This window comes from Macaca nemestrina, chromosome 5 (assembly GCF_043159975.1).
Source record: "Macaca nemestrina isolate mMacNem1 chromosome 5, mMacNem.hap1, whole genome shotgun sequence".
Taxonomy (NCBI): domain Eukaryota; kingdom Metazoa; phylum Chordata; class Mammalia; order Primates; family Cercopithecidae; genus Macaca; species Macaca nemestrina.
In genome coordinates this window covers 145,249,494-145,270,286 of record NC_092129.1, presented here as the reverse complement: position 1 = coordinate 145,270,286, position 20,793 = coordinate 145,249,494, and the positions used below count along the sequence as shown (strand labels likewise).

General features: G+C 51.7%; 2 protein-coding genes across 2 annotated transcripts in view; one reads left to right on the top strand and one right to left on the bottom strand.

Moving 5' to 3' along the window:
* LOC105474547 (cap methyltransferase 1) overlaps window positions 1-1,691 on the top strand; it is a 52,296-nt gene extending 50,605 nt beyond the window's left edge. The window contains exon 24 of the mRNA XM_011729329.3: window positions 671-1,691. Within this exon, the coding sequence (XP_011727631.1) occupies window positions 671-707 (37 nt within the window). The 3' untranslated portion in view covers window positions 708-1,691. The remainder of the gene's footprint in view (window positions 1-670) is intronic.
* On the bottom strand, window positions 1,112-19,200 carry LOC105474546 (coiled-coil domain containing 167). Its single transcript, XM_011729326.3, has 4 exons — window positions 19,075-19,200; window positions 3,265-3,359; window positions 2,978-3,030; window positions 1,112-1,468 (listed from the first exon to the last, which is right to left on the bottom strand). Exons 1-4 carry the CDS (start codon window positions 19,114-19,116, stop codon window positions 1,365-1,367), a joined length of 294 nt encoding a protein of 97 aa, XP_011727628.1. The 5' UTR covers window positions 19,117-19,200; the 3' UTR covers window positions 1,112-1,364.
* Window positions 19,201-20,793: the final 1,593 nt, after the last annotated feature.

Below are 20,793 nucleotides of genomic sequence, written 5' to 3'. Positions count from 1 at the left end.
GCACCTTCCCCCTTACATAAATCACACATCTCACTCCATGGTGGCACTGTGACAATCCAAGATCAGTCTGTGTGACTAAAATAACAGAGGTGTCAGACCAATTAGTGTCACTAGACTTGGGGGAAAGAGGGAGGGAGAGATGGTTTCACTGACCCTAGCCTGCCTTCCCTCCAAGGAGAGCTGGTTCTGCCTGCAGGGGGCTGTGCCTGGGGGCGGGGGATGCAGATGCTGCAGGCACCTCCCTCTCTGTTCCCAGCTGATTTATCTACCAGTTAGTCATCGCCCTGGTGCTGATTCCTCCCAAAGTCCTCCTTCACTTTGCTGGACTTCCTCACTTTAGCCCCAAGAGTCCTTCGTGGATGACCTTAGCTCCCTGGGCAACTCCGTCCCTTGTTTTTCCTACTTAATTGGTTTCATCTCAGCCATCCACGCCCTTCCTCTGTTCTGCCTTGCTGCAGCCTCCTACCTGCTTCCCTCCTTATTCCTAAGCTAGGAGTTAGAGTTGGGGGGTGGAAGGGTAAGGGGGATGTCTGAGTTTGCTGCTCCTGCCACAGCTCCTCCTCTGATAAACCCCACCCCTCCTTCTCACTACAAACCCTACCTGATTTACTAGCCACTGTCACCGTAAGTCTGTCTGGTCATTACCATGACTCTTGCTGCCCGCTCGCAGCCTCTCCAGCCTTGCCTGCCTGTTGAAGATGGATTAACTCCGCACTCCCCCAGGATTGCCACATGACCACTTCAAGTCCCCAAGCCGCCCTTCACTGCACAGACTGCACTTTTTCTGCCATAATTACAAGCAATGGCACTGACTGGATGGCATGACAGTGTGTGGTGGGGGGATGGACAGGTGGCACAATGTCTGCTGCTCAGCCCCAGCAGTGCCCGAGCCCTGGAAGTAACTCCCACTATTTGGCTTGGGAAGTGCTTCCCACTGTCTCCTTACTTCCCACTCGAGCTAGGGGCCTTCTCCTCTATTCTGAATTGTAAGCCAGAGCTTTCCCTTGAACATCTCTTCTTCCTTGATTCCTGAGTGCCGCCCCTGCTGCTGCCCCTTCCTGCCCCCGGCCCCCACCCTCCGCTAGTCAGACCATGACATGTACTCAGCAGATGGGAATAGCTTTGTGTTCTTTATTGCTTCTCCCTTGGGCTAAGGGAGGAGCCAGCACCATGTCCTTCTGGAGACCTGGAACCCCCCAGCAGGCCAGGGAGGCAAGGCCTGGGCCGCCAGGAAGCCATGCTTGAACACTAGGTTGGGAGGGGAACACCCCAGCACCTTGGTCCTATTGAGGCTTGAAGTGCCTGCTTGGTCCTGATCAAGGGGCCAAGTGGAAGCCTGTGCTGGTTGTGGGGAAGTGCCAGGCTCACATAGTCCAGTAGGCATAGACGAGGGTCAGGAGGATGAAGATGGCCACAGAGAGCAGCATGTTCTTCCGGTTCTCTTGCCGAAGAAACTTCAGTTCCTTCTCTGGGAGGAAAGACGGTGATAGGGATGGGACAGGCAGTTTAGGCCCACCTGTTGTTCTGCTCTGCCTCTCCAATGAGTGGGTACACACTGCTGAGGGCAGAGACGCACCCAGCCACCTCCTTACCCATAAAAATGACCCTGCCCTTCTTAATCTGCCCAAATCCTGACACCCTTTTGGCTACAGACCCAGCCTAATAAAGTCCCAATGCCCAGTGCTGCTCAACTATTGCTTCTTAAATGTGGTTGAGGTCGAGGATGAGGTAGGTGAGGAGTCACCAAAAATGCCACACCTGAAAGCCCGGCTAGGAGGTGGTATGACATCACCAGGTGAGTCTGCTAGCCTGTCATGGGGTTGGCTGTGTGGTGCTCAGCCTTCCAGGTATCTCCTCCACCTCAGAAACTGAGGGCGCCTGGGGCCTCCTTGGGCCCGACAGTGGAGGAGGTGCCAGGTGGGCCGCGTGTTTCCTGAGTCCCTGCCCTCTGCCGGGTGCCTGGTGCAGCAGAATCTAGGGATGCTAAGATGCAGTTTGTGTCCGTGAGGCAGCTGGTCTTGACTCTAGAGGAAATCAGTCCTGCTGCTCTATGGCCACACTTGTATCTAAGTATCCCCTCCAGGTGACACACAAGTAGAGGGTACTCTGTGAGGGCTAAATTGAGTGGTGGTGTGGTTTTGTGTGAAAACTGCTAAACTTGAAGGGAAACGGATGTCCCATCCCTGTCTGTGCTGGGCAGCGGAAGGAGACACCTGCAGAGCTATTCTGGGCAGGCCAGACTGAGTCCAGGGCCCAGGCTGCCCCGGCCCAGACATGCTGAACTCCAGGCAGGGCCAGTCGGTGTGTACTGTGCCTACGGCATTCTTCAGACTAGCGCTTCTGGGGGGCTCCCTGCCATTAGCGCCTTCCTGGGGCTGATTCTTGGCCAGGCCTGGTCCCCCAGGGGAGAACAGAACAGACAAGTCTGAGGAGCACCTGTAGACCGTGGTCCTCCCCAGCCTTCAGCAGGGAGCCCATCAGCCTGCCAGCCGCCCTCTAGTGCCCCGCCGGGCCTGGCCTCTACCTGCCTCTGCCCCCAGCGCCCAGAAGGTGGCGGCATCGCTCCACCCACAGGAGCCCTTGCCGTACCCAAGTGGGAAGTTCGGCTTCCTTTACCCCTCACTTCCACTGCACGGTTTTCCTGGGAGGGTGTGGTGGGCTGGGCTGGGCTGGGGGGAGAGCAGACTTCCGATGTCTGGGTGAATGAGTGTCTTCTAGACCTGGCCACGGCCACATCCCTTCATCCCAAAGAGCAGACAGACCCACAGGCCGTCTCATCCTCCCTTAGAACAAAGCAACAAACCCGCTCTCCCACAGGCTGCTGGGCCTAGCAGGGGTGTCTGCAGCCTCTGGGGGCGGGCTCCCTCCCAAAGAACCCCCTTGCTCCCTGCTGCCTTGTCAGGCCCCTTGGGCTTCTGACCCTTCCTGGCTCTGGGGACTGGAGGCTGGGGCTGGTAACTGAAAGGAACTTTCTTACCGTAGTTGGAGGCTTTGCTCATTAGGCTGTTTTTCTCCTTCTCCAGGGACCTCCTGTGAGGGGGAAGGAGTTTCATGGCCCAAATCCTTTTCCTCTTCCCCACTTGAGGGGCAGCTGGCATGCCAGGTTGGCAGGGCTTGGGTCTTGTTCGGGGGAGGAGGGTACATTGAAGCTAAGATGTCAGGGATCTAAACCCTCTGCCTCAGGTCTACTTTGGGGGACCCAGGATAGATACAAGGGGTGGGGGCCTGATGGGGAAGGGTGGGGTAGCTGGGCAGGAGCATTACCTGGCCTCTGGGCTCAGCTCCTGGCTGTGGAGCCTGGAGTTCACGGCCTCCAGGTCTTTCCGACACTGGGACAGCTTCTCCTCTAGTCCATCGATCTGAAACAAAGGCCACAGAGAGGTGGGCTGCTGAGGCTTCTAGCTCTCAAAACACTGGGACCGGGAAGCAGGGCCTCCGGGAGTCTTCTTGGACAGGTGTTGCCTCCATTCGTTTTGGCAGGGCAGGGCACCCAGGCCTATCTTCCCTGGAGTATCTTTGTTTTGTTGTCCTCTGCCTCCACGTGGTTCAGCTCTGAGCTGCATAGGACAGTGGCCTGAGCCACGCTGGAAATAGCAGTGGGTGTTGCCCAGGGTCTCACAGCTGGCCCAGCCCTCTGGGCCAAGCACAGGTTGGGGGCGGAGAGAAGCAGCCCCTTGATCTGTTGTCTCCCCAGCATGATGCCCCAGTTGGGCCCACAACAGGAGCAACCAGAACCCTGAACACGGCACGCACCTTCCCCACAGGTGTATCCTAGAGTGGCGGAGACGCTGTGAAGAAACTCTGGCTTCCAGACACTCCACACATGTGGGGCCAGGTGATTAGACATCTAGGGGCAACGCAAAGGTGTTTTTCTCATTGACATATTTCATCTTAATAACTTAGTAGTTCAAGTTGTAAAAATAAACATTTTTCTGTGAGAATCAAGAAAAATCACTGAGAAAAATCCTCAAAAACACCTTTCTTCCTTCCTTTTTTTTTTTTTTTTTTTTTTGAGACGGAGTCTCGCTCTGTCGCCCAGGCTGGAGTGCAGTGGCCGGATCTCAGCTCACTGCAAGCTCCGCCTCCCGGGTTTACGCCATTCTCCTGCCTCAGCCTCCCGAGTAGCTGGGACTACAGGCGTCCGCCACCTCGCCCGGCTAGTTTTTTTTGTATTTTTTAGTAGAGACGGGGTTTCACCGTGTTAGCCAGGATGGTCTCGATCTCCTGACCTCGTGATCCGCCCGTCTCGGCCTCCCAAAGTGCTGGGATTACAGGCTTGAGCCACCGCGCCCGGCGCCTTTCTTCCTTTCTGACTTGGTTCCTAAGCAACAACTTTACCTACCATCAAGGTAGCAAAATAGTTAAGGTATCTGTTTTTTCCATTTGTTTGATTAGAGTTTCAGAGAAGTGTTCTTGGGGAAATACTTGAGTTGTGGAGAAATGTTTAATAACATACTGGACTGGGTTGTCCAAACCTGGGTCCTGGCACCATGCATTTGGCATTGAAAGTCCATCTTCCTGTGTCTGACTCAGTCTCCAGGTGTTTAGCTGGCCATCTCTCTGGCTGGCGCAAGCCTGGGTGTCAGTGGGTAGAAGGGTTCGGGGGGCTCTGTGACCCTCCCAGCAGCTGACTGAATAGTGCCTCGGAGCCCCATAATGCTCCATTTCCCATCTCTGACTTCACTCATTCTCGTCACTTCCCTAGGAGACATGGCAAATAAGACCTCTATTTCATGAATGGAAGAATGGGGGTCCCCCAAATGGAATGACTTTCTGAGGAGTCAGGGTGGGACACTCCTCTCCTTATCAGTCTCAGCCAGTTCTCTGCCCCATTCGCTTCTGGAGTTAGCCCCTGCAGGGTTAGTAATAAATGACTGCAGGTAAGATCCCTGCCTCCCAGGATGGCTGGTCAGAGGGTGGCAGGCATTCTGGGGCTAGGTGTCAGGGGAGTCACATTCCAAGTCTCTGGACCTTCTGCCTCTCTCTCTGGAGAACACCCATCTCAGCCCACTTCCATGTCAGCCACTTTTCCTTCTTCCTGAGGAAGGCCTGGCAATGACACACCATCCACCCCTGCCCTGCAGCCCCACCACCGCCACCCCCAGCCCCATAAGCAGGGCCCTGTGAGAGGGAGCAACCGCAGAGCCTTGAGTTAATTGCCTGGTTAATTGTGTCATTTATCTGCCAATGGGCACCCAAAAGGAGGGCAGTCCTGGGAAACAGACACAGCCAGGAGATGGGGCTGTCCCTGGGGAAGCCAAAGGCCTACCTGGAACCTGTGCAGCAGAGAAATGAACACTGGGAAGCCAGGCTCAGGGAAGAGTTGCAGCCCCATGCCAGTGCCTCAGGCCACCATGTGGCCTCCCCTTTACAGCAGCACCCCCAGCACACAGCCCAGCCCCACAGTACCCTGAGACTCAGTTTCCTATGGTGTAGAAACCACAATCAGGGAACCAGATTCCACTCGAGCACAAATAAAGCTTAATTCTTGATGTCCTACCTCCTCCACCAGGCTTCCCTGCTGCCCTTGGCGTGGCAGGGCTGGGGGTGCATTCCACCCTCCTCCTCCTGGCAAATTAACCAGTCCTTCCTTCATGAGTCTGAGTGTATTCTTTGTTGCCCTCCTGTTTGTGTCCAAACCCTATCTTCCCAAACTCTAGGGGTCTCTAGATGGTGCCAACTGGCAGCCTGTAGGTCAGGTCTAGCCCACAGATTGGCCCATTCCACTTATATATGTGACCTGCCTGGTCCTGGCAGAGGCCTGAGTCTAAAGCTTCTGTCCTAGAAGGAACAGTGACCATCTGTCTCCTCTTTGTGCCCACCACAAGGCCTAGCCTGCTGCAGTCTTTGTATTTTTAGCCACAATGAGTGGAGTTGAGCTTGGGTGGAACTGAGGGGCTAGGACAGACGGTTTAGGTCTCATGTAGCAAGAGTCTGAAACCCTCCCTTCTCATGTCCACAGAAGCTAGAAAAAGCTAGGAGAAGGAGAAACAACTAGACATGCACATAAATTATGCGCTTTGCAGATTGCCCAGTGCAAGTCTTAGTCCTAGGTGAGATTTCTCCTTACAGCCTTTGAGCCAGGCCTTGGTTTGCATGTCATTCTGGGGAGGGAGCGGGTTGGGGACTTCCATCCCTCATCACCTCTGGAAGGCTACCAAGTGCCCAAACAAGTGGTAATTGCCCCCAGAGCAAGGCCAGGAACTCATGCTAAGCAAAATCTTAAAATTGAGGTTGGCAAACCACAAGTGGCCAAGCCAATCTGCTATCATGCTCTGGGCAGAGCCTGCAGAGCTGGCAGTCGGGGGCCTTTATCTGAACAAGCCCAATTTATCTGCAGTTCCACTGAATATTCCACTTTCATTTGCCACTTTTTAATGAGGCTTAAACGGTCGAACACAAATCAAGGTTTTAGGGACTCAAGTTCTAACCTCCCTCTATGAATATTTATGTCCTGCTGACAGCTCTCTCTGATTCCCTTCTAAATAGCAAGTTCCCCTTCTTTATAACCCAGCTGCTTGATGTGGGCTGAGTGAGGGGAGGCTAAAACTGTCAAGAGGCTCTTCAGAGGCCACAAACCCATCCTCAGAAGGTGACCCTGCTGGGTCCCCAGCACTGGGCCTGGTTCGGGAAGCTGACAATCAAACACCCTGCAGCATTTGCTGAAGCAGGAGCCAGCTGTCAACATGGGTGGAGAGACTCCGGGGGACCTGGCTGCAGAGGCAGGGAGGGAAGGTAAGTCCAGATGCCTCTTTTAGTTGTGGCTGGGGTCAGGAGTGGTGGCTACAGAGCAGAGCTGACACAGCAGGATGGGCCTGAAAGGTGGGAGAGGACCCAGAAAGGGGGTCTTAAAGGAAGTCCTGACTTGGATTTTCAGCCAACTCTCAACTGCATGCACATGGATTATGTACTTTGCAGACGACCTGAGGCAAATATGCAGTCTTTGGTTAGCTCTCTCCCTGCCACCACCAGGCTGAAGGCAACAGAGGACAAGACAGCCAGGACCAGGAGAGAAGACGTGGGGATTAGGACCAGATAAGGAGACAAATGTTGAGAAGATTCTAGAAGTGCCAGAACTGGGCAAGCAGTTGGGAGTTCAAGTGCCCAGAAGCCTGGAATGGTGGTTCCGGGTGAGCGAGTGGTAAGGAGCATGGGCTATGATCAGTGCCCTTGGCTCTGTCACACTTGCGGTACGAACGGGCGAGTCCCTTAATTCCGTGCTCAGTTGACTCATGTGTAAAACAAAGATAACCATGTTTCGTATTTCAAAGAGTTATGTGAGGATGACATGGAGCCATACAGGTAAGATGCCCAGAACATGCTTTACACGGTCAGAGTTCAGTAAGTGTTTGCCATCTTTATTACCAGAGAGTGGTTTGCACTGGATCTTTGGAGAAAAAAAGAAAACCTAATTAGTCCATGGCAAGAGTAAGAGAAGGTGATAGAAGCAGAGGTGTGGCTGGGCACAGTGGCTCATGCCTGTAATCCCAGCACTTTGGGAAGCCAAGGTGGGCGGATCATGAGGTCAGATCGAGACCATCCTGGCCAGCATGGTGAAACTCTGTCTCTACTAAAAATACAAAAATTAGCCAGGCGTGGTGGTGCATGCCTGTAGTCCCAGCAACTCAGGAGGCTGAGGCAGAAGAATTGCTTGAACCCAGGAGGTGGAGGCTTGCAGTGAGCTAAGATCACACCACTGCACTCCAGCCTGGGTGACAGAGCAAGACTCTGTCTCAAAACAAAACAAAACAAAACAAAAACAGCAGCAGGGGTATGAGGTGGAGAGGAATCTCCATGGGCTGCTGACTGGCAGCGCAGGGAGGAGGGCCCCTCTAGCTTGGATGTGGCCATTCCCAGTCCATGAAAGGGTTCAGCAGGGAGGGCCCCCAGGGTAGATGTCAGAACAGCAACAGGCCACAAGCCACCTCGCTTCACTTGCTCTAAACATGGCATGGTGGGAACCTTGCGATCCTGCCCGGAGAAAAAGCTAGGGTGGGCCTCTGGAGCCAGGGCCAGGTTGCAGACATGGCGCCTGGTAGAATCCTAGCGTGAGAGGCCTGGAGCCATGTCCAAGGTGGAACAGCCTCGGGGCAGTCTGGGCATCAGTGGGCATCTGAGAAAATGTGGAACAGCAGGTGAGGCCTAGCAGCCAGAGCCAGGGCTTACTCATACCATGGTTCTAGGCAGCCTGAAGAGGCCCCATGGAAGGGATCCAACCAAGCTCAATAGGAAGGGAAAGTTATATTCTGAAGGCCATGGGGGATCCCAGGACTCCTGCCCGACAGGCTGCATAGTAGGGCCACCTGGCAGGAAGAGGCATGGCTGGCTCAGGTGCCAGGACTTGCTTGGAGCTATCAGGGGGCAGCATTTCTGGCTGTGACTGTGACCAGCAAAGTGGAGACAGCCAAGACAGAGACCTAGACGGCACTCAGGCACAGTGTGGGGGCAGAGAGCAGGTGCCCCCTGCTGTACAATAACATTAAGAAGCACCCATGCATTATATTTATACTCAGAAAACCAAGGTCAATTTTTACACAGGGGAAAAGAGCACTGTGTCCCAGTCACTGAGATGAGTCAGCAGGGGGCGCAGGGCTGCGATCTGCCGGGGCTCAGGGGACCCCAGGAGGTAAGAGAGGCGGTGGTATGAACCCACTGTAAGCCAGCACACTGTGCTTCCTGGCATCTGGCCCAGTCTGAGCCCTTGGAGGCGCTGTGTGAAGACCTGTGTGAAGCCCTGTGCAAGTGGTCCAGGGGGCCAAGGAACAGGTTGACGAATGTGAAGGGTGTCCTGGGAGAAAGTCTGTTCTTCACCCAGAGACCAGCAGTGGCTAAAAACTGCCTGGGGTGATGGCTGGGGGGGGGGGGGGGGGCGGTCTGCCTAGGCAGGGGAGACACAAAGCACGAAGGAAGAGGGGAGGAGGAAGGAAAAAGAGGCATATGAGGCAGGGAATGGAGAAGGAGCCTCCCTCAGGTAGAAAGGTGGGAAACACCCCAGGGGAAGCCTTGGGGACTGGGACCCAGCAAGTCTCTTCTTTAAACAGAAAAGCCCCGTAGTGATGCTGCCTAAGTCAGTATGAGAACTGCTGCTTCTCAGTATCAGAGCCTGGGGCAGGGAATTGAGGCCTGCTGGGTGGAGGAGTGAGCTCAGCGAGGAGACCCATGAGACCAAAGGCCCTCCACAGAGGGGGTGCTCTGTGCAGAAGAATGAGAAGATCTAAAGTCAGCCCGGCAGTCAAGGCCGCAGAGGCTATGTTGTAGGCCTGAGGGGTGCTGGGGACAAGGCCCTAGCCAAGTAGGGCCGTCAGTCCTGCTGGGAAGTGCCAAGAGCAGAAATGGCTTCTTCATGCCCAGCAGCAGGGGGAGGGACTCTTCCTGCAAGCACCCGGGTCTGGAGTTCAGCAGCCCCCAGGCAGAAAAGCAAACTCCCCTCTGCTGCCTGACTTGGGGAATATCACCTTATTCTGGGAGCTTTAAGGAAGTCTCCCTGGGGTCCTATATGCCGTAAAACTACTGTGTTAAGAGAAACTGTAAAATTCGTCTGAAATCCCCGTGAGGCATCTTTTCAGGAGTGTAGGCCCTCTCAGAATCAGAGCCCCACAGAGGCCTCACTGGGGGCAGGGAACTTCCTGCCAGCTCATGCACAGGTAACCGCCCAGCATCTGGCCAGGTCAGCTAAGGGGTGCCAGCTCCAGGGCTGGCTGCTGTTGGGGGCCTCATATGCAGCTTTTCTTCTGCCAACAAGCATGAGACAGTTGGAGCCACAGGCTACCGTTCACTCCATTCTCCTACTGAATGGTGCTCCCACAGAGCATCTAGACGGCCGGGGAGGTGGCTCTCTGCCCACTCCCTAATGAGCCACTGTCTAGGGCCAGACCTTTTTCTGGGAAAGGGCAGAAGGCACCCCCAGGGCCTGGCGCTGGGCCACACAGGCCACTCTGCTTTCTGGTTTAGGAAGTTGTTTGCTGTCTCTCCGGCCTTACTCTTATGAGCTTCTGGCCAGCGAGTGACAGGTTTGCCATAGGGTCAGGCAGTGGCATGGGGCATACCTTGCACCTGGCTGGCCAGGTCCTTACTGGGCACTGAGACCTTCCAACAAAGAGCGTGGTGCCAGGGTAGCTGAGCCAAGCTCAAGTCACGGAGTCTCCAGTGTCTGCGTGACAGCATGAGTGTAAGCAGCCTCTGGAAACCAAAAGTCCAGACAAAATGGAACCACAACAGTGACAGCAGCAGCAACACTTCTGTAGTCTGTGCTGTGTGCCAGGCACTGACCTACACACTTTACACTGATTAACTCACGTAATGCTTGCAAGAACCCTGTGAGGTGGGCGGTATTAGCATCCACATTTGACAGATGGAGGGAACTCAGACATGGGTAACTGTCCAGGGTCACACAGGCATTAAGTCTGGGAGCTGGGCAGCCAGGTCTGTGCCCTTAACCACCATGCCACATGGAGAAGGCAGCGCTCACCAGCTCTGAGGGACCCCTAGCTCCTGGACACAACCTCCACACCTTACCCCTCCGGAGCTGGGCAGATTGTGGGCAGCTTCCTGTGTCTGCAACCACTGTGCAAGGGCCCATCTGCATCTTACAGAGGTGCAAGCTCCCGTGCAGAGGTCTTCAGCACCTTGCCCAAGGTCGTGTAACTGGGAAGGGGCAGAATTGAAGCCTGAATCTGGGTTTTTCTGCTTCAGAGCTTATGCTCTTTCCACCACTTCAAGCTCTTTCTCCAAAATCCCTCATGAAACCATTCATGACAAAGAAGGGTTCTGCAGAACAGTCATTCCACATCCCAGCTGAAGCCCATCTAAGCTCACTGATCTGGCTTCAGCAGATTCTCTACTCGGAATAATCTTGTACGAGGCTGTGCTCAGTTTCTGTCTACATAACAGATACTCACTGTGAGGGAAAGCCCTGATTGAAATGTGTTTGCTGAGACAGAGGAGACAGGAGCCCAGCGTCTGCCCTTACACTGAGCCAACTCAGTAAGCTTCACAAACATCCCAGGCATCCTGCCGCAGATCACCTAGACTGTCAGAGCACCCTCCAAGATTCACTCAAAACAGATCCAGTTTGGAGAAGGAAAAAGGTGGGCTACTCCGGCCTGAGAAACCCTTCTCTCCCCAGCAGTACTGAAGCCTTCCCTTTCACTTGCTAATTCACAGCCAGAAGAGTGGTGTCAGCTGTTTCATCTCCAGCCCCAGCAGCCTGGGAACTGGATTTTTGAAAATCCACTCATTTTCACACGTCAGGAGACCCCAGGACATTTATTATAATGGGTAAAGCAGCCAAGTGCCTGCCCAGATGGTCTCTGGCAAGAGTGCAGGGGCTTTCCATCTGGGGCCTTCAGGCTCCACAGCAAGTCACAGGGGGGTCTTGGGCCTCAATTTTCCAGGTGACCAGCCTCAAACCCCAAAGGGCCTATTATCTCCACATCGTTTAAGGGATGTTTTTCTGTGGAGGCAGCTCACAGAGCTCTGTGGGGGCAGAAAGCAAACCTCCGCCCATGGCTCCCCACATCAACAGGCCCTGTGAGGATTTCTCTCGCAGAGTGTGCAGCTGAAGACGGCTGACCTTCCCAGTTTTTAATCAATGAACAATTTTCAGGAAGAGCAGGGAGAGCCTAGGGGCTTGTCACTTGCCTGGACACGCACCCCCATGCCAGGTCGGAAAGGCGAGGGAGCCGCTGCAGCCCACGCGAGTCCCGACGCCTTCCCGTGCGGAGACGGAGGCCGAGCCAGCCCTACAAGTAACGCCCGAGTCAGTCCGCGCCCGAAGACCCCTGCTGTCCCTGGGCTGGAGGGTGGTGTGGAGTTTGTTTTCTCTTCTTTCCCCCCGATATCTATTTTTTGATAAATTAGCAAAAGCTTCTTCATCGCTGAAAGGCTCAAAGCACTTTTCAAGAACTGGCATCCACCCCGAGCCTTATGAATTCATTAATTAAGATGCTGGCAGACAGCCACTCCACACACGCCGCCATCCAGCCGCGCTAGGTAATGAGGTTTTAGTCTCCTGACCCCCGTCAAGTGGCGCAGAGCCAGACGCAGGCTGCCGCGAGAAATCACCTGCCCAATGGCGACCTGTCGCTCCCGCCTGGCAGCAGGTGAGGCTCATTTAATGGTCAGCGGCCCCTGAACAGTCCTCTGCGTGCTGCGAGCCTTTCTCCCAGCCCCTGGCTTGGGGCTCTGGGCTCCCAGCAAGGTGGCGTCTAACCACCTGCTCTACTGTGGCCTCCTCACCTCTGATCACCCAGTCACTCGGCTGGGCCCAGACGTCAGGGTGGAAGGTTCAATGCTTCCTCCTGCCACTCGAGCCACTTCAGCAAATATTTATTGACAGTCCACTCACCTGCTCCTAGCCCTTGTCTCAGGAAACTGGGAGGTTCCCCTGAGCCCTGTATACAGCCTGCTCCAGAGCAGTGCTCCACACTTGGTGCTTCTGCCCGCCCTGCCCCACCGAGGCTACTGCAGTGGCTGGCACCATATAAATAACCACAAGTGTCAAGCCTTCCGGTGCTCTTCCTGGCCTAGGCCATTCTCTCCCCTCAGCCTACCACTTCTCCCACATGGTCAGTGATCCTGCCCTATTTTTTTTTTTTTTTTTTTTTGAGACGGAGTTTCTCTCTTGTTGCCCAGGCTAGAGTGCAATGGCGTGATCTCGGCTCACTGCAACCTCCATCTCCCAGGTTCAAGCGATTCGCCTGCCCCAGCCTCCCGAGTAGCCGGGATTACAGGCATGTGCCCCCATGCCCGGCTAATTTTGTATTTTTAGTAGAGACAGGGTTTCTCTATGTTGGTCAGGTTGGTCTCAAACTCCCGACCTTAGGTGATCTGCCCGCCTCGGCCTCCCAAAGTGCTGGGATTACAGGCGTGAGCCACTGCGCCGGGCCGATCCTGCCCTCTTTTTCTGGTAAGGATTCCAGTGAATTTTCAATGACTCGCATTAGCTTTTATTCCTTACAGCAGATACTGTCAACTGGCCAACACAACACCAACTCCCCACCCCAGCTCCTTTGCCCACCTCTACTCCAGAAGGTGGAAAACCTCAGCAGATGCTCTCCCACCCTCACTGCAGCTAGGCTTACTTATGACGCAGTTCTGGTCAATGAGACGTTCCAGAAGTCAGCTAGGAGATTCCTGGGGAAGCTTATGCTTTGTTGATAAAAGGGACAGTGTTGTTCCTTCCTCCTCCTTCCTGACTTAAAGTTGAATATCATGACTGGAGCTGTGGCTGCTATCTTGTGACCACGAGGAAATAGCTAAGATAATGCAGAAATATCAGCCCTGACATAGGTGAGCTTTGGAACCAATGCCAGTAGCCACCTTTCTACAAATTTCTTTTTTTTTTTTTTTTTGAGATGGGGTCTCTGTCGCCCAGGCTGGAGTGCAGTGGCACGATCTCAGCTCACTGCAAGCTCCACCTCCTGGGTTCAAGCAATTCTCCTGCCTCAGCCTCCTGAATAGCTGGGATTACAGGTGTGTACCACCACTCCCAGCTAATTTTTGTATTTTTAGTAGAGATGGTGTTTCACCATTTTGGTCAGGTTGGTCTCAGACTCCTGACCTCAAATGATCCACCCACCTCGGCCTCCCAAAGTGCTGGGATTACAGGCGTGAGCCGATGTGCCTGGCCCCTACAAATTTCTGTAGGGGGAAAAGTCTACTCCCATTTGCTTAAATCATTGAGGTCAGTTTTCTTTAACTTGTAGCCAAAAGCTTTCCAAATTGATAGACTTTCTGTACTAGGGGTCAGATCCAACCAAGTTATCTGCTTTAAGATATTGGCTAAGACACCACACATCTGTTAACTCAAGACCAAACATCTAAAGACACCAGTTTGAACAGCCCAGCTACAAAAGAAAAGTGCTATGACCAAGGAACAGCTCATTACTATCAGAGACCTGAAAACACAAACAGGTTTCACATCAGTCAAAATTCTCCTATCAGTTTAGACTGGAATTCAACATTTCCTTCCTCCCACACAACATTAAAATCAGTACTGGGTGGGTGATTTCTCATTTGAACTCTAATTTTTTCTTATTAAGAATAAATTATCAGAAGCTAAAACACAGTTTTTTCCAACTCTGAGATCTCATATGGTGGCAAATGAATTGGATAAAAGGAACCACTCTGAGGGGGAGGCTACAGGGTGCCCTGGTCATCCTAAGAGGTGACTGCTAATACAGCTGGCCTGAGCCAGCCCCACGGGTGAGTGCTGCCTGCTTGGTAATTGCTTCATTACAAGTGGAGACTGTTTGCAGGTGCTGAGATCACTCACTTGTGGGGGTTTTATTGCACTCGTCAGATTAACAAACATTTTTTATTAAATCACCACTTCATTGGCTCTGAGCACAAGACTTTTAATAAGAGGACAATATCTACTGCTACTGAGCATCAGTGCACATTCAATACTTAGACCCGCTGGGGGCAACTGAGAAGCAAGGTGGGGAGACAGCCAGCCAGATGTCAGGCTTTTGCCAAGGCACACGGTTACAGATGTCAAATCTTCTAATATCCAAGCAAAAAGTAAACTTAGGGACCAAGATAGCAAATGTAAATATCTACAGTGGTATGGAGAGGGTAAAACAATGGAATCTGCCCCAGTATAAGGCACTTGGAGAATACATGCTCCACCAAGTTTAAAAACTTAAAAATCCAGCTGGGTGTGGTGGCTTACGCCTGTAATCCCAGCACTTTGGGAGGCTAAGGCAGGCGGATCACTTGAGGTCATGAATTCGAGACCAGCCTGGCCAATACGGTGAAACTCCATCTCTACTAAAAATACAAAACTTAGCTGGGCGTGGTGATGCACGCCTGTAGTCTCAGCTTCTCGGGAGGCTAAGGCACGAGAATTGCTTGAACCCGGGAGGCGGAGGCTGCAGTGAGCTGAGATCACGCCACTGCACTCCAGCCTGGGTGACAGAGCGAGACCCTGTCTCAAAAAAATAAATAAAAATAAAAACTTAAAAATCTGTGTCAGCCAAACAGAAGACATCTGTGATCTGTATTTGGTCCATAGTCAAGGAGTTTGTAACCCCTGGTGAAATTCAAGTCCTTCATGTTATAGACAAGGGAACAAATCCCCAAGAATGAGTTCGACTTAGCCATGGTGGAAGGATGCAAAAGAAATACAAAGGCTGGAGCTACCGTGTATTGATTACCAATCCCGTGCCAGGCACGTGCTGGGCACTTAACACAATGTCTCATTTAATCTTCACAACCACACTGTGAGGTGAGGTGCCATCTGCAGTGAGATTACAGGCTGTCTGTGAAAACACACTGGTCTCTTCTTCCATAGTAAGCAAACAGTAGCTGGCTCTGTGGCCTCCTGACTGGTGAACGCGTTTCCCTGGTCCCCATGCACTCAGGTGGGGTCTTAGTTCTTTCCAATGGAAAGTGGGCAGTTTGGGCCCATGACGGTGGGTGTGCTTCCTCCATTCTCCTCTTTCTCTGCCAGTGGACACATCAGTGGGGTACGCCCTGGTTCTACTGATAAGGTGGCAAGATCCTGAGAGATGGTGGAGCCACAGAGGAAGGGAATCTGGCAGAACCACCACAGACCGGTACTCTAGACCAGGAGTTGGCAACTAAGCCCTGTGGCCAAATGGTCTAATGCCTGTTCTTGCAGATAAAGCTTTAGTGGAACACTGACACACCCACTCATTTACATATTGCTTCATTTACATACTCCTTAGCCTGAATACAGTTGGTTCTTGTTATTCCTGGTAGCTATGTCCTATAAAGTTGCCTCCAATATTGAATTAGCAAATACCGAACCAGGCTGGGTTCCTGCAAGCCTACGGACACATTTTTGCCATCTTGTTTTATGTGTGATTCTGTTTAAAGTGATCTTATTCAATATATAGTTGATTCATTAACACTGGACTCACAACCAACATGAGTTATATCATGCCTGAACAGTTGATCTAAGAAACCTGTTTTCTTTCTTATTTTATTATTATTTTTTTTGATACGGAGTCTGGCTCGGTTGCCCAGGCTGGAGTGTAGTGGCCGGATCTCGGCTCACTGCAAGCTCCGCCTCCCGGGTTCACGCCATTTTCCTGCCTCAGCCTCCCGAGTAGCTGGGACTACAGGCGCCCGCCACCTCGCCTGGCTAGTTTTTTTTTGTATTTTTTTAGTAGAGACGGGGTTTCACCATGTTAGCCAGGTTGGTCTCGATCTCCTGACCTTATGATCCGCCCATCTCGGCCTCCCAAAGTGCTGGGATTACAGGCTTGAGCCACCGCGCCCGGCCAAGAAACCTGTTTTCTTCTGCCACACATCACAGCCTTCTTGGACTTAGGAACACCACCAGACAGCACTTCAGCCCTATGCTTGGGGCGGGGGGTCGGGGGTCGGGGGTCGGGGGGTGGGCAGGGCACTTTAAACCACGAAATCGGGCAGTGGCTCACACCTGTAATCCCAGCACTTTGGGAGGCTGAGGTGGGCGCATCACCTAAGGTCAGGAGTTCGAGACCAGCATGGCCGACGTGGCAAGACCTCGTCTTTACCAAAACTACAAAAATTAACCGGATTTGGTGGTGGGCTAATCCCAGCTACTAGGGAGGCTGCAGCAGGGGAAGGGGGGAACACCTGAACAGGAGGTGGAGGTTGCAGTGAGCCAAGAGTGCACCACTACACTCTAGCCTGGGCGAGAGCGAGATTCCGTCTCAAAAGCAAAACACAGCAAAATCACCAATAAAAAACACGAGAATGAAAAAAAACAAAAAACAAAAAACAGGGCACTAAATAGAACACAATAAGGACCCTTGTTTACAGCAGGGCAGCTGAAACAAGGCAGGGCATCACCTGTTTGACTTTAGCTGAGAACATGGACCTCGAGCAACTCAAATTTTTTCCCACTGCTCTGCATTTGCCACAAAAGCACTGAGAGTACTGATTTTGGGGTTACAAATGCATTTTAGCTATTAGGGAAATTCACAAATGTGGAATCCGTGAATAATGAGGATCAACTGTAGTTGCAACTGAGACCATTTGGCTCTTTAGAAGAGACCACGTCTCTTCTAAAATCGTTACTGACCCTGTGCAGACATCTGCTGCCCCTTGCTCTAGCCTGTTAGAAAAAAACTCACTTTCTTGTTCTTGAAACCACTGAGTTTTGGAGTTTCTCTGTTACTGCAGCTTGTCGTACCCTAATACCGGTTATAAAGTCTATGTTCTTCCCGCCACGCAGTGCCATCTCATTTCACCATTCATAAACCATCCTCTTCACACTTCCATCAACCTTTTTCCTACCAAGTATAGGCCAATATTTCTCAAGGGGTGCTACTAAAACTACCTGCATCACCACGGGGTGTGCGTGGCTTGTAAAAAAAAAAAAAAAAATGCTGATTCTGGCCGGGTATGGCGGCTCATGCCTATAATCCCAGCACTTTGGGAGGCTAAGGCGGGCAGATCACTTGAGGTCAGGTGTTCAAGACCAGCCTGGCCAACATGGTGAAACCCCGTCTCTACAAAAATACAAAAATTAGCCAGGCATGGTGGCACGTGCCTGTAATCCCAGCTACTTAGGAGGCTGAGGCACAAGAATCGCTTGAACCCAGAAGGCAGAGGTTACAGTGAGCCAAGATCATGCCACTGCACTCCAGCCTGGGCAACAGAGCGAGACTCTGTCTTTAAAAAAAAAAAAAAAAAAGCAGATTCCTTATTAAGAATGCACATCAAAGTCCTACTGAATTACTCGGGGTGTGGGAAGAGTTCAGCTCTCCATTTTTAACAAGCTCTGTGACTCTATGCATGCTAAAGTTTGAGAATCACTGAACTCACTAGTAAGCCTGAAGAAGACTATGACCCAGTACCTCTCCTGCAACCTCCAGGAGGATGCCCTAAGGGAAGGGAAACGGGAAGCAAGATGAATTTCCAGGAAGACCACCTGTGCTGATTCCCAGGCTCCAGCACTTCTACCATCTCAGCCTGGGTTCCACCTGAAACCTCAATTTCCTCATCTGTACAAACCTCACAGGCCTGCAGTGAGGATTAACTGATAATGCAATGAAAGTAGCACACGGTGGTTGCTCAATATGCATGTTTTCTTTCCCTTCAATATGCAGCAAATTATTTTTAAGCCATTCCGTCACATCACCAATTCCAGAATTTGTCAGACAGGCCTCTGAGCCCAAGCTAAGCCATCATATCCCCTATGACAGGCATGTATAAATCCAGATGGCCTGAAACAACTGAAGATCCACAGAAGAAGTGAAAATAGCCTTAACTGATAACTTTCCACCATTGTGATTTATTTCTGCCCCAACCTAACTGATCAATGTACTTTGTAATCTTCCCCACCCTTAAGAAGGTTCTTTGTAATTCTCCCCACCTTCGAGAATGTACTTTGTGAGATCCACCCCCTGCCCCCAAAACATTGCTCTTAACTCCACCGCCTATCCCAGAACCTATAGGAACTAATGATAATCCTCCACACTTTGCTGACTTTTTTCGGACTCAGCCCGCCTGCACCCAGGTGAAATAAACAGCCATGTTGCTCACACAAAGCCTGTTTGGTGGTCTCTTCATACGGACGCATGAGACCGAATTATCTTTACATATTCCCAAAGTAATTCTGAAGATACAAGCTTCCACACTCTGGAGGAAAAATTTCCCCTTTTAGAGGATATTTAAACCATTAGTAATATACACCAGAATGGGCTCCCTCATCTTTGCGTCCTAGTCCTTTGGGAGTTCCCCTCATCTACAGGTCCCTATTTCTCTGGGGTCTCCCTCACCTTTGTACCCATCCCTTTTGTTTTGTGTCCCTCGCTTTCAGTTCCCTCACTTCTATGCCAGGCCGTCTTTGGGGCTCCCCTTCACTTCCATGTCTCTTCCTCTCTGGAGATGCCCTCTAGTCTGGTTCGCCCATCGGGCACCCTCTCCTGCTAACTTGCCTCCGGGAACCCCGTGGGCCTTCTCACCCCTCCCGTCCCTCTCCCCAAGCCTCGTCGCCCTCTCTTCCTCCGCTTGCCTCCTCCTCCCACCTACAGCCCAGCCCAGCCCAGCCCTTATCCCGCGGCCAGGAGAAGGCAACTAACGAGGTGGCCCAACCCCCACTTTTCCCCTCACCTCTAGAGCGACGCCCAGATTCTCCCGCTTCTTTTTAGTCATGTTAGTTGCCCGGATCCCCAAGTCATCACTGGACGCGCCCACCAAGTCGCTATGCGCATGCTCAAGTCTTCATGCTTCTCCCTCATTGGCCACCAAGGCAGCGGGAGGTGGGGCTGCTGGCGTCGCCATCTTGTTGAGGGGCGCGGCCGGCTTGGTGCGGACATGTTTATGAGGGGCAACCTCTAGCTTGAGGTCTCAGCCTAGGTGGGTGGAGGAAGGAAAAGTCGGTACAGGGAGGCACAATGGACAGTCGGGGAGTGGACCTGCCCTTTTCTTCCCCAGTTTTAAGTCACTTTGCATCACTTAGATCCTTTTTTAACCCCATGTTCTCTTTCAGTGTGTTTTGTGTTTCAGCAAAAACCCTGTCCCTGTTTAGGCCACGCCCCTGATTCAAATTCTGTCCATCCTTCAAGGCCGGTGCAGGAGCCCTGAGCTCCTCCGCCAGTGGAATCTGATAATGACCTTCTGTTGTTATTTTTCCTTTGTGTCTTGACTTCTTTTCTTTTTGTTTTGTTTTATTGTAAGAACAGCCTACAAACATCACAGAATACATATAACTGAGAAGCAGAATCCTTTATTCTACCAACCTTATCAGTTACTCTTTGCTTCTGTTTATTCCTCCCAGGCTTGGCCTCACACACAGTATTTTATATTGTTGTAATCCTACTATACTGTACACCATAGACCTACGGCCTTTGAAATGTTTTGACTGTGACCCCATGATAAAAAGTATACTTTATACCATGGCCCAATTATCCATGAAACCAAAACCAAAGTTTCACAGTAAGTACCTTTACCACCTGTGATGCACTCTGTTATTTTCTATTCTTGCCTATTTAATTAAAAAAACAAGGCCGGGCATGGTGGCTCAGGCCTGTAATCCTGTGTCCAGAGTTGGTTCCTTCTTGTGGGTTCTTGGTCTTGCTGACTTCACAGTGAGTGTTACAGTTCTTAAAGGTAGTACGGACCCAAAGAGTGAGCAGCAGCAAGATTTATTGTGAAGAGCCAAAGAACAAAGCTCCCACGATCATGGAAGGGGACCTGAGTGGGTTGCCACTGCTGACTGGGAGGTGGCCAGCTTTTATTCCCTTATTTGTCCCCACTTACAGAGTGCTAATTGGTCCATTGTGCAGAGTGCTGATTGGTCCATTTTACAGAGTGTTGATTGGTGTGTTTACAATCCTTTAGACACAGAGTGCTGATTGATGTATTTTTACAGAGTGCTGATTGATGCATTTACAATCCTTTAGCTAGACACGGAGTGCTGATTGGTGTGTTTACAATCCTTCAGTTAGACACAGAGCACTGATTGGTGCGTTTTTACAGAGTGCTGGTTGCTGCATTTACAATCCCTTAGCTAGACACAGAGTGCTGATTGGTGTATTATAATCCTTTAGCTAGACATAGCACTGATTGGTGCATTTTTACAGAGTGCTGATTGGTGCATTTACAAGCCTTTAGCTAGACATAGAGTGCTGATTGGTGCATTTTTACAGAGTGCTGATTGGTGCATTTACAATCCTTTAGCTAGACACAGAATGCTGATTGGTGCGTTTACAATCCTCTAGCTAGACAGAAAAGTTCTCCAAGTTCCCACTTGACCCAGGAAGTCCAGCTGGCTTCACCTCTCAATCCAAGCACTTTGGGTCAGGAGTTTGAGAGCAGTGGCAATGTGGC

Coding starts and splice junctions, on each gene's coding strand:
- LOC105474546 (XM_011729326.3), bottom strand. CDS start 19,116: ATGACTAAAAAGAAGCGGGAGAATCTGGGCGTCGCTCTAGAG. Junction 3,360..19,074: donor ATCTGGGCGTCGCTCTAGAG/GTGAGGGGAAAA, acceptor CCTTTGTTTCAG/ATCGATGGACTAGAGGAGAA. Junction 1,469..2,977: donor GAGCAAAGCCTCCAACTACG/GTAAGAAAGTTC, acceptor CTTTCCTCCCAG/AGAAGGAACTGAAGTTTCTT.